At 37.1% G+C, this 13,271-nt stretch overlaps 1 protein-coding gene across 1 annotated transcript in view; it reads left to right on the top strand.

Moving 5' to 3' along the window:
• Positions 1–13,271, top strand: part of LOC131693211 (tyrosine-protein kinase Drl) — a 245,305-nt gene that overhangs the window by 99,624 nt on the left and 132,410 nt on the right. The window contains exon 4 of the mRNA XM_058980860.1: positions 11,874–12,042. Coding sequence (XP_058836843.1) covers positions 11,874–12,042 — 169 coding nt within the window. The remainder of the gene's footprint in view (positions 1–11,873; positions 12,043–13,271) is intronic.

The raw sequence follows: 13,271 nt of genomic DNA, 5'->3' as shown, positions 1-13,271 counted from the left end.
ATAAGTTTCAAGATACTCAATCTCAAACTTTATAAATCGTTTTTCTCGAAATGAGCAAAATGGCGCTTGTCATAAGATAGCACAACAGCGACGACATGTCATCGTTTGGGATGGAAATGGAATCGAAATGTGTTTTGCCACTTTTCTCCATTCACAGGTTTTCCAATTTCATATGTTATGCTGTGGCGTAGGATCAGCCGTAGCGTTTAACATTTTCAAGCGTGATGCTATCAATATTATATCAACGTTGCGTGTGAATTCGAATACGGTCGTTTGGCTTGTTGCCAGCCTGCGTACGTGTGGGTGGGTGGGGCAGATACGAATACACCGTCACCGGTAGCGGGAGGTTTGCGTGTTGTTACGCAGAAATAGAAGTTTTTATTTGCTGCAACACTGGATACCGGTTGATTGGGATAGAATTTCCGCAGAGCTTTTGCTAATTCCCACATCACGTATCCGGCGTTCTCGTTTGAACGTAGGTAGCAGCTGCGCCAGTGTTTGATTGGATTGCAATTGCAGCTCGATTTTCATTTTAATTGCTTTCGAAACGTATCTGCACTTCTGATTGTTGATTTTCGCCGGTTTCGTTGTGACAGCAGCGACTGCGTTGGTCCGAACACACATTAAATTATTGGTTTCGATTATTTCATTCTTGTGGGTAAAGCTGTACACGGTGCATTGTTGGGCTCAACTAAGATGCTAACTAGAGTGACAAGAATCCCTAAGACGATTTCTAGTTTCTGGCCCAATTTTGAGGCAAACTGATTGAACTACCGAAGACAAGCGATTTTGTTGGACATGGGTGACAATAAATCAGAATTTTTTTGGCTCACCTTAACGCCCAACAACTTTATGTTAACTTCAAAAAAATATCCATTTCCACCGGCGGTGGTCAGCTATTTTTGCCCACGTCCCTTATCACCTATTTTTATAAAGTGATTCATCAGCAGTGCTATCTTTGAAAATGAACCACTTTGGTTATGCAAAAAATTTTCCCGATCTTTTTTTAATGCAAATAACTAAGCAGTCTTCATTTCGTTATATACTGAGTTGCACATATTTTGTCGTATGTAATTTTAAATGTACTTTCATTTGATGGCATTGTAAGAGAACACGTATACGCCGGCTGATGCCAATCGATCTGACATTTGTTTAGACTGAGCAAAGTAATTTACTTGTTTGTTTAGTGTTTAACAAACTAGGAAACAAATAAAATGGGTCTATAATGCGTGTGGGAAACACGCATGGTCTTGCCTGAGTGGATGATGACTTTTGAATTATGTATGACGGTTGAGAATTGACAATTCGCAATCCTCATACAAGCATTTCTTTAAACTCATTGCTTATGGTCCATTTTGCATTGCCGAAAACAATTCCGACAGCCGGCTGACCGGAGTTCAAGTTGTTTTCGATAAAACAAACTCTCAATAAACGGTTACCCAGAGTTTAAACGCCTTAACATCTAGAACATTTACTTATCATACAGTCAATAAACTATTCAAACTTCTTATGCACGAAAATATATTCTCAGTCGCATCGCTTGCTTGAGGCGAATCCTGACTAACAATCAAGCCACTCCCAAATCCGTGGTACTTATGGGAGTGTCACTGAGTCGGGGCCTTTCGTTAGGTAAGTACCACAGCAATACTTCCTTTCACATATCCCAACTTACAATTAAGATGGTCGTGGCCCGCAATGGTGCTTCTCAAGCGAAATTCTCGCTTGAACTGGATCAATTGCTATTCCCAAACAATGCTCCTCAGGTAGTCTAGCTGGAAATGAGAGTCATCAGTCTGCAATCTACGAAGTATACCGTGCTTACGCAACGCAATTATGAAGCAAATTGATCAAACTTAGCTACCGATCCAAAGTCCTTGGAGCCTGTGTGGAAGTTTTCGACAATTGTGCAAAACATATGTTCACTTTCTCATCACTACATACAACTCTACACATCATAAGATCAAAGCACAACCTTAGCACTATAATCAGAAAGTGTTACAAGAAAATAAAATTTAATTTTTCAACGCCTTGATATGCACAGGAACAGGGCTGCACAGTGCGACGAACCCTGACTTAAGTCCGGAAATAAAGGTCACGCGATATGTTCAATATCAATATTTTTCTTGTGTTGTGTCGGAGACAGTTTTACGGGATTTTAGGCTATTCGGATGAAAAATGAATTTCTCACAGCTTTTAGAAGGGCGTAACTTCAGTTTTTTTTTTAATTTGCTCACAGGAACTTTATCCGGTTATTTTAGTTTTTCGGAGAAACAGTTGTTCTTATGGCATAAGCAGTGTGGTGTCCGGCGGGCTAAATTTTTTTTTTTTTGCGCTATTTCAGCCAAGAATAGAACCACTGGGAACTTGCTCCCATGTTGTAAGAGGCGACTAACAACATACTAGGAGTTCCTCGGTATTGATCCGTACCGAAGGCTTAACCTGGACGGGCCTTAAGTTTTTACATCATAGCCTTTATCCATTTTATATTGAGTAAATTACTGACATATAGTCACCTTTTCTGATTCGCTATTCCCGATTGCGCACCAACGTTTTAGTTTTCTTCTGACGGTTGTGCAATAGCCGTAAAGGATGAAGTCTAATCCCGATCAGAATGAAATAATAAGATAATAACAGAACACAATTTTTGTAACATATTGTGTTATAAATTAGGTCTCGTTAGTAGTTAAAATAATAGATATAGTTATGAAATATTTCTGTTATGTGTTTCTGATCGGGATTCTACACTAAGTAACAGCAAGTATTAATATACCGACTCTTCCACGCCTAGCTATAACTTCCAAAGCTTTGGTTTAAAAACCGTATTTAAAATGTAAACTTTCATGTTGGAATTTTTTTGAATTAGCCTAAGATGAAGCTATCGAATTACACAAAAAGATTTTTGTGTGGCAAGCGATCTGTAGATATGTCAAAATAAGCCAGTTTTTTATTGAATCTGGAACCGTTTACCGACAAATCTACATTGACGAATACCTCCAAAAGTGACTTCTTCAGGTCTAATGATGGTCTGACACTAGCTTTGTACTACTTTTGCTTTCCTAAACAGTGGTAAACATTTCAACACTCCAGAACTTCATTCCGCCAGAAAACGTAGGGCCATCGGAAGTTAAAACTTCGTAAAATCGCACTCCTGGTCCTTTCTTCAAAATCATCCAGTGTAATACTCTGCGTCACTCTTTCGAGTTTCAACCTCTCATGTGGTAGTTAGTCTTTGCCAGTATTGCTTTTCTCACATCCATTGTTCTTCTGGACCGCCGATGGATCAAAAGCCCGTTGTGTTTATTATATTTATTACGCATGTTGTTTTCATTTTGACACTTAACCCAATTATGGAAACGTGTCTGATAGGGAGAGAGGAGATGCCAACTTGTCATTAACATTTCGCAGTGAATTTTTTACATTCATTTGGGATATATTTTATGCTTTTTTACGCTTGTTTTGTACTGAAAACTTTGGAAATGATTGTTGAAGTGTTAATAAGAACTTCACTCACAAACGTGGAGTTGAATAAAGATTGGTTATAGAGATCTTTCGCCGTGATCATGCCTTGTGTCGAAACGGAAGATAAGCAAAGGTGACTGTCGTCGCATAGCTCGGTGGTACATCGTCGCTGTTGTGCTATCTTATGACAAGCGCCATTTTGCACATTTCGAGAAAAACGATTTTTAAAGTTTGAGATTGAATATCTTGCAATTGGTAAATAGTAGAAACAATTCAGAGAATACAATTGATTCTTCTGTCTATTCTGTATTAATCTCTCAAATATTATGAAGATCGGTTGACTGTATTACGAGTTTTTGCTAAACATGTAAACAAAAGTCGCACTCATACGTGTCATAGGTGTGTATTGATGACAAAATTTGTATGACGTGTCATAATCGTGCTTGGAAAATTTGCCATAGAAAAAACATCAATTAATAACTTTTATTTATATCTTTGGCTTTATTTGGTCTATAAACAATCGGCGAGATGCATTTTAAAGAAAATGAGTCACGGAAACTAGAAAAAATAATAATTTTTAGATACAGTGTTGCCAAATATGCTATATTTCCAGTTTAAAACTAAAATTGCTTTTTTCTCACATTTCGTGTATTTTTATTTTGAAAATGATTTTTCCATTGTGTTTCTCAGACATTTTTACATAGAAAAACATCTAATCCATCAAGATAACTTGTGCCAATGCCCAGACACAGTCATTTTAAGCAAATATCACAGAATTTTTCAGCATGTTTCTCGCTATATCTCAGTAACCAAGTAGGATGTCAAAATTCCGAAAACGCCATTTTGTAGAGATTTTTTAGACCAACAATATGGCATATTTAACTCAGTTTACCCCAAAATGGCGTTTGTCATAAGATAGCACAACAGCGACGACATTCTGCCACAAGTTCCGTCTGCTAATCGCTAAAGACTAAGTGGTGTGCATCCTGCAGCAGCCCGTGACTGGTGAGTCCTTAACTAACCCGGTATTTGCAGCTATGGAGAAACCCGTTCGGCTCGCGGTCGTGTTTCACTAGTCCGTGAATAAACCATTCGCTACTCAATGAAGGCTCGCGCATTGCCCCATTGTCTTTAACCGTTTCACTACGTACCTCGGTCCATCACCATCGCATTTTTGTAGCAATAAGCATAACATTGTTTGTATTAGGGCTGTGGTACCGGTAACACCGGTATCAAAAATCCCGGGAATACCGAACCGTAATACCGGTTTCCAGCTCTATATTGCTCATCTACAGGACATTGCGTCCTGTCTCGTGTTGACTCGGTTCGTGCATTAGTACCCGCCCTGAATAAAAATAAGTCCCGTTATTTTCGGTGCCATGCAAAACTTTTGATAAATAATATATCTAACCTAGAGTTATACCACAATAGATCTAAATACTAGTCGCAGTGATTCGTCTCCTACAAAAAACGTAAGTTAACTGCATCTTGGAAAGTCCGTGCTCACGCTCCGTGCATTCCGTCAGCCCACAGTGGCTCAAAACAGCGTTTTGAGGTACTTAATTCATTGGAGTCAAAATTATTCATATTAGCAGTTTCATATATTCTACAATTTTTGTGTGTATTAAAAGCACCATCTTTTGGCAATTTTATTTTTGAAATTTTTTTGATCATGGTAGGCTATAGAAAATTTAACTTTTAAACCGAAAGAGATAGCGCTTAGCAGTCTTCGACAAAGTTGTAGAGGAGAGTATTTTTATAAATTTTGCAGAAAACATGTTGTCTCTGTCATTCACAGTAATTCAGTTATGAGATGTTTTCTATGATAAACTCCTTCAATTATTATTTTTGCTTATAACTTTTTTGTTTATGATTTTTTGCGTTAACAATGTTCGAAAGTATTTTTTATCATTACAAAACACACAACTTTTTCCAAGATGCTAAATAGTTGTGAATGCTGTGTAAAGACTTATGGCTGATTTTGATTTTATTTTAGCCTGTTTTCAAACTCGTGTAACTTGACTATCGGCAAAAATTGTAATTATACTATCAATTATTCTAATAGGACTGGGTTTCACCTACAAAACAAAGTTAAAACCGTTTGTCCATAATCACCCGTTCAGAAGTTATACCCTGTCGGAAGCTTTATATCTGGCCGTTTTGAAGTCGCGCGTATGGCTCACTGAACGAGTAGGCGCTGTTGTTCAAAGACACTTTCGCTTGTTTTTCTGAGTGGCGCGCACTCTGTGTACTAGCGCGTCTGCCGGAAGGTTCACACCGATATTGAATGCTTTTCAAATGGGTGATATAAAATTTCATCTCCGTCCGGATTATCGTGTGAATGTTAGCTTCAGAATAAAGAAGAAGATGCATAGAATTTCTGCATTTACCACGATATGGAATATTTGAAAATAATCAGCCAGTTAACCCTTTCATGCCCAACTTTTTTCTAGCGCATGTAGGGCTTCAAAACTATTTTTTCTTGAAAACGGTGGGGTCAAGACACACGAAAAGCCTATTTTCATAAAGGTAGGTGCTTCCATGGCAGTGCTAGAAGCTGGTCAATTTTTACCTTCTAATGCTCAATACAATTCTCATAGAATCATTACAATAGTCCAATTACGTAGAAAACGTAGCCAACGACAGCCTAAATTGATAAGTTTTATCAGTTTTCAATAATATTGAACCATAACGAAGACATATGAAAAAATCATTTTCCGTCGTCAACGTAAACTGTCTCTGGCAGCACTGCTCTATTGGAATCCAATCAGACCAATTACAATAACTTCAGTTCTAGAGCTGATTGGGTTAATGCAACAATTATATGGAAAATGTATATCTTTTACTTCTTCTTTCTTCTTCTTTGGACCATCTTTGTTGAATTCTTCACATGAAACTAATAATCGTACAGTTCGATAATTACTGAAATATTTTCTGAGCATGCTTAAGATTTCCGAGCAAACTTTGACATGCTTAAAAGGATTCTTGGTAGTCCGTGCTGATTGATCTGTGTTAAAGACAAGTTGTATAGAAATATTGGAGTAAGGTTTCGATGGCATAATCTGGTATCGTGGTTTTAAAATTAATTGTGCAATGGTTAAGAACTTGAAAAAGAAAACTGCTGTTTTCGTTTTCAATATTCGTGTATTTTTCCGTTCAACCGTAAATGACAGTAATGATCGTACTGAAAGAACAGTAGCTTTATGTGGGGAATTCTATGAGATGGATCTAAAAATGACACGGATAGGACCGAATTATTTATTACTGACTTCTAAAACTTTAACTTCTAAAACTTTAATCATGCCATATTTATTCGATAATAGGTTATAGCATGATTGGTGTTATCACTTCTTATTCGAAAAAGTTGTTAATCATGCATAATCCCATAAATCTCTCAATAACTACCTTGGAATAAGATGGCAAATTCTACATATGGAATAGCTTGGCAAGATAGAGAGAAATCCTATTAATTTGACACCCAATATCCCTACACTGGTCAAGTTACGGTTGAGATATTGCTCAATTAAAAAAATGTAGCAAAGTTTCATGGTTTGAAATCATTTACTAAAAATGCTATATCTCAACCCCTCGACAGAATTTTCGCATTTGTTCACGAAAATCTTTGTAATGAATAGTACTTTCCAATACATGTCTTTGGTTTATTGAATTTTTTTATTGATCTTCGTTTTGTGTGGATTTTCTTCAAAATTAAAAAAAATATTTTTTCGCTATGATTAAGAGGTTCTATAACTAATATAAGCACTTTTTGTAAAAAACTTTTAAATGGTATCTAAGGTCCACAAAAAAATATTTAAAAAATAATTGGGCTTTGAAAAAGTTGCGAAAACCACTTATATACGACAATTTTGCTCAAAAATGACAATTTTTCGTAAATCGCATTTGCGGAACCTCTAGATATTTTTTTAGAAACTTAATTTGTTCTACAAAAGTGTTTAAAAAATGTTTATCTTTAATTATAGGGCTGAGCACCATGACTTTTCGAACTTCGATTTTTTTTGGAACAGCCTACTGAGACATGCAACGTGTAGCGTGCCAAGTGACTCATTTACCCAGTAAGCTGAACGCCGTCTCACAGTGGCACGACTTAGAACAAAAGGTGGACTCCAAAGTCCAAACTTTGCCTTATCGGTTCAAATAGGACGGTTTTATGTTATTTTGGTACGCTGAATTCGTTTTTGATATTACAACATTTTAAAAATGAACATTTGCTATTCATTAGGGTGTCTCAAAAATATATTTTTTTCGAAATTCGAATTTCTTAAAATTTGTGTATATTAATTTTTGTGTGCCAAATCGTTTTTGATATTAACACTTGTAAAAAAAAATTCATTATGCAAAAGGGTGGCTCAAAATTAATTGTTTTGTTTTTTTTTTTTTTTATTCATTTCGTTTATTTGATAGGCACAAATGCGTTAGCTTGGCGGTGCCAAATGCTTTTGTTTTTACATTTTGGATATCTTAAAACTAGGAGGTTACAATGTTGAAATATTTTTTTTTTACAAAGGAAAAGAAAGTTTACAGCTATCTTAAGACTAGAAATAAGATTCAATATACAAAAGAGGGTCAAAAGATTTTTTTATGAAAAAATTTAAAACAAGGGATTCACTTTGATATACAAGAGGGGGAATAATTGTTTTGTTGTGAAGGTTCAAAAATTTTTTTTAATGAAGCTTTTGTGTGCTTTTGGTTATAAAAATAGAAATTAACTTTACTACTTATTAGAGTGGCTCAAAAGTAAGTATTTTGTCTTTGATAATAATTTTTTTCAATAGTTTTCAATTAGTATAGTATTTTTAATTTTAAATAATTTTCAGCGTTTTAGTGGGATGTTTAGTTACATTCACTAATCAACAAGACGGATAACAATTTTTTTCGCAGTGTATTTCACTTTATTTAGATTGCTTATTTTAAATCTTAAATAAAAATTAATCCAGAACCCCTTTTTTGCGTATAGAATTTAATTAAAAATTGTCTTATTTTATTTGGATAATATCGCATACCCTTAAGCTTTATCAGTGCTATGCAAATTCGGATCAAAATAGTCTCAGCAAATGACTAGAACTCAACTGTGTTAACTCAATTTGACAGTTATTGCGTAAGTTAGCTAGAAATAGTTACAGAAACATTTTATGACATATATCAGATGGTTGAAAATATTTAATGATTTCAAACATTCTTAATACATTTACCATCTAAAAACTATACTTCCCACTCGGCTCCTTAGTCTTGATCACTAGTAAAACCCTTGTAGATCATGCTCTCAATGCTAATTGAAAGTTGTGCATGTATTCGTGTCATTTTTCTAGCTATAAACTGATTATTCAAATTCAATATCAGCAATAACCATGCGTCTCCGTTCACAGTTTTTTTTTTTAAATTTTGACTGCTTATCGCAAGTTTTCGCAAAACTAGCAAAGACTCACTTTAAAGAGAAAATTAAAATCTTACGAATGAGTATAGTGTGATCGCGGGCACTCACGGGCGTCGTTGTTGTTATCGCGTTAGAAGTTCGAATTCAACAAAAATTCTTGACAAACAGTTATCTAAACACTAACTAAACTAACTAGTAACTTATTTTTGGCAATTTTACGATGAAATTTTATCACACGGGTAATTTTGGTGAAGTAATGCAATACATAAAATCAACCGCTTCTTTGAAAAGCTAAAATAACCGTATATAGTTCCTACGGTCAAACAAGGCAAAAAACATTTGAGTTATGCCCTTCAAAAAGCTGTCAAAAATTCATTTTTCGTTCAAATCACCTAAAATCTTGCAAAAATGTCTCAGCTGATACGAGAAAAAGACTAGTGAGAATATCGCATTTCCTTCATATATGGACTTAAGTCCGGGCTCGTCCCACTGTGCGTCTACTGCGTGACTACAGTTTTCGCGGCATTATAACATCACAAGCCGTCACAATCATTCTTGTTAGATCAGCCGCATCAACGTTCTTGATCCTGCTGTCTGGCTGAAATGCCTCAAGAAAAAGGTTTTCGTCTTCCACTTTAGATTGCTGGTCGTCCTTTTCCATGCAGTAGCATGGTTCCGTTGGTCAATGCCGAATCGCCTGAGATTGTCGCTAAGGGGATGCTTCTCGCACACAATCCAGTCCATATTCGTCGTCAGTGAAGGACCACAGAATGTGGCGGAATTTCTCTCGGTACCTATGTCCGTTTCGTGAACCAATTAGCTCCCAGTGATCCCGCTTGCGCCGTGATCTACTCGTTGTAGTCCTCGGCGGTAGGCCTAGACTCCACAACGAGCCGACCTGTAGGTGCCGAGGCCTGTCGCCAATTTTCACTACAAATAAATAATCTCAAAAGATATCTTTTGCAAATGAAAATTAAAGAAGTACTTAATATTTAGTATTTAAAGTATTAGGCATATTTATGATGAACATATTCATATTTTTTAAATTTCATTTACCCCCACTACTACGCCAGTGTCCCACACAACCGCGAGCCACTCCACCGATTCATGCCTTTGTGGAGAGTAGGTTAGGTGCAAACTCGAACTTACAACTTTACCGCACAGTTTTATATAAGTGCCCATTTCAAAACATCAACCAGCTATGTGGTATTATAAATTCAATGGATCGAAAATAACTACAACAACTCCTTAAATGCGCAATGCTCTTTTAAAAAAAACATTGCGAAACCCATCTCAAAATTATCGAAGTGACGTATTGAAACTGTGACACAATTTTCACAAAAATTGAAAAAATAGGTTTGAGCCTTTAAGGGTTAAATTTCGAAATATTTAAAACGAATTAGAAATATGATTGTTTAAGTATGTTTCATGAGCGAAGATCAGATTAGTTTATTTGCTATGTGCCGACGTAATTAGTTTGTGGCATTACATCTGGTTTCCATTTGCTAATATTTTTCCTACAAAAGAACGAACACCGATTTAGTAAATAATTTTATGCACATGGGGTCATAAGAGGATGAAGCTTTGAAGCTCAAAATGGAGGATCAGATCACAGATATTTTCGAGACGCTCACCACTGTTGTGTGATATGAGCGTACGGGGCTATTCGGACCCCCTATTCCGTCAACCACCGTTCAGCGGCTTGCGGCTGCGCACACCATTGCACACGCCACAGCAAAGAAAATACATGGGCCGCCAATAGACAGCTGTGACATACCAGATTATGTTTTTGTAAAGCAATTTTATTTTTTGCTTCTTAAGGAGTGTCTCTCGTAAATTTTTAAAAAAATTAAAAAAAGATGGTCTGAATTGCTCCGTAGGGAGGTCCGAATTACCCCTACATTGTAAAAGAATGGAAAAACGTAGAGGTTTGTAAATCGTCGCCTAGCGTTGCCATAGAGTAGTGCAAATGACCCTGTATGGCACCAAAATGTAGCTGAGGTTTCAAACTAACAATAAGGACTTTTGACCGGTAACTTTTTTCACGCCTATCCACCTGAAAGGACGATTTGCTTAAGTAGGTCCGAATAACCCCGGGTTCCTCTACACATTAAATAATATGAACATCATTGAAAATTTAATTGGAATATGAAATTTCAGTTTTCGTGGAAAAACTGCAAAAGTTCCTTTGGCGAGCATTGACTTCCTCATCACAGTTCTCAACTACTTGTTTTGATTTTTTTTGTCTAGACAGGCGAACGTATTTTTGCTAAATGGATCAGCTAAATAATGCTATAGGAAAAGGCGAATGGCCATAATCCAAAATACAGAATGTTGTACACATTTTTTCAGGTTCACAAAACTTTTATTCCTTAAAATAGTCCTTAAAATAGTCCAACTGCCAAAGTTTATGAAAAATTTATTTTAAGGCTTTTAAATTTTAATAAGATTCTCAACCGATTGTGAAGCGAAACCTTTACCCCACTTACACTTATTTACATTTCTTGTAGGAACAGGAAAATGTCATCCTACTCCGTCGGATAAAATCCAATTAATTTTGTTTGCTACTTATGAAGTGCTATCTCGCAAAGTAAAAACATACCTATCTTTTTACGAAATATCAAGTGGATGACAAAAAAACACATCCAAAAAGGCAAAGACAGGCGTGCAAGCAATTCGCGAAGCAACAGTTAATACTACACAACTTCTTTATTTAATTTACGCAAAATTCCTGGAAAACCGGGTGATGGATTGCGAGTGCCTTCTCGCGTTTCTTTCTGCTCTCTTGTTATTAATTTGTGCTCGTGGTTAACAAAGCACCCAGGACTGAAAACTCGCTCACCCGTTCGAAGCCTTCTCGGTGCAGAAAACAGTCGAAGACCACCCACCGAATAAATTTGCCACCCGCCATCTTCCCGGAACACTTTCCCGTTTGACTTTAGTGTTGTTTCCTAATTGAACATTAATTCTCACTTTCTATATCGTTTCTTCTTTATCTTCTTTGTGCTTTCTTTTAATTTAGGCATCTTTCCACCGCGGCACCGCCTCCCGGCAGCGGAAATTGCACCACCCCAGGGACCGGCTCTGCTGGGTGCGGCGGCCTGTGCCCTCGGTCTGGTGCTGGTGGTGGGGCTCATTGCCAGCGCGATGTACGTGAGGGCCCGCAAGCAGATCCGCCAGGATTCACTACAGTGAGTAATGACTGTGACGCGTAACTGGTGGTGGTAGATGGTGGTTGTCGGTACGATATTGTACTACATGTTTACAGCGCGTGACACATTTATAACCAGCTCTGCCGGATGCTCGTTGCGGCATGTGCGGAACATAGTTACTTTTCAGTAACCGTGAGAATGAGGCGACAATTTATCTCCTGTCTTGTCGTTCTTCTACTTTTTTTTCATTTCTGTTCACCTTTCGTCCCCGCAGGGTCCCGCTGCTGTTGCTGGCTAGGCGAAATGCGAGGCGTAGCAATTGAAAGTGATTGTCTGATAAATGATTGTTCAACAACAGAAGGAAATCGTGATTTAATTTTGCGGTTCGTTCACTTCTCGGAATTGTTTATAGTTGGTCTAGTGAACGGGTTCGTTCAGTCGGTACATTGACTTTTGACCCAACTTTTCAATTGCGTCATCAATCAATCTGGAACGTAGGAGAGTAGAGTTCCTAGGGATTAGCGTTGGGTTTTGTTGCAATTGTGGCAATCGACGGATCTGGACCGCAAATGCTGCGGTGTGGTAAGACGTTTATTTGTTTAAAAATGTGTTTTATGTTTGGTAATTTGAACACCTAGGGTAAAATCACCCGAGCGAAGTCTGATATAAAATAGAAAACTAAACTTTATGTTATGAATACACAGTGTTGCGGCCAAAGTCCGAAAGAAACCCGCAAAAGCGAAAAAACGAGAGAAACAAGGTAATCCGTAATGGTAATGCATTCTTCCGCAGATAAATGTCAATGTTCCCCCTAGAAGCTTAAGATCGTGGGACTTTTGGAGACTTGCTTTTCAGCTTACTGAGCTTGGCCAAAATGAACTCATAAGAGCGATGTGCGTATTTAATAATTTTTATGATTTTTGCCTTTCTCCTATAGAAAGGTTATGCAATCACTCTGAACATCGTCAATTTAATCCCGGCCCGGAGGGCAGTCTGTCATATATCATTCGACTCAGTTCGTCGAATTCGGCAAATGTCTGTGCGTGTGTGCGTATATTTGTGTGCGTATGTATGTATATATGTGACCAAAAAAAGCACATCAGTTTATAACTAATTCGCTCTAGAATACCCGTCTGTCTTTCAATTTCATTGCTGTCGTTTCTCTTAGTCTTAAATTTGCCGAAAGTAGCCAACAAAATCGGTACAGTATAAAAGTGTATTCTTCCATCACAACGGTAAACGAAACTATAACACACATCTTCCAATAA

The sequence above is a fragment of the Topomyia yanbarensis genome, chromosome 3, assembly GCF_030247195.1.
Source record: "Topomyia yanbarensis strain Yona2022 chromosome 3, ASM3024719v1, whole genome shotgun sequence".
Classification (NCBI taxonomy): Eukaryota; Metazoa; Arthropoda; class Insecta; order Diptera; family Culicidae; genus Topomyia; species Topomyia yanbarensis.
Note: the sequence above shows the minus strand (reverse complement) of the source record. Positions and strands in the feature narration are given on the sequence as shown.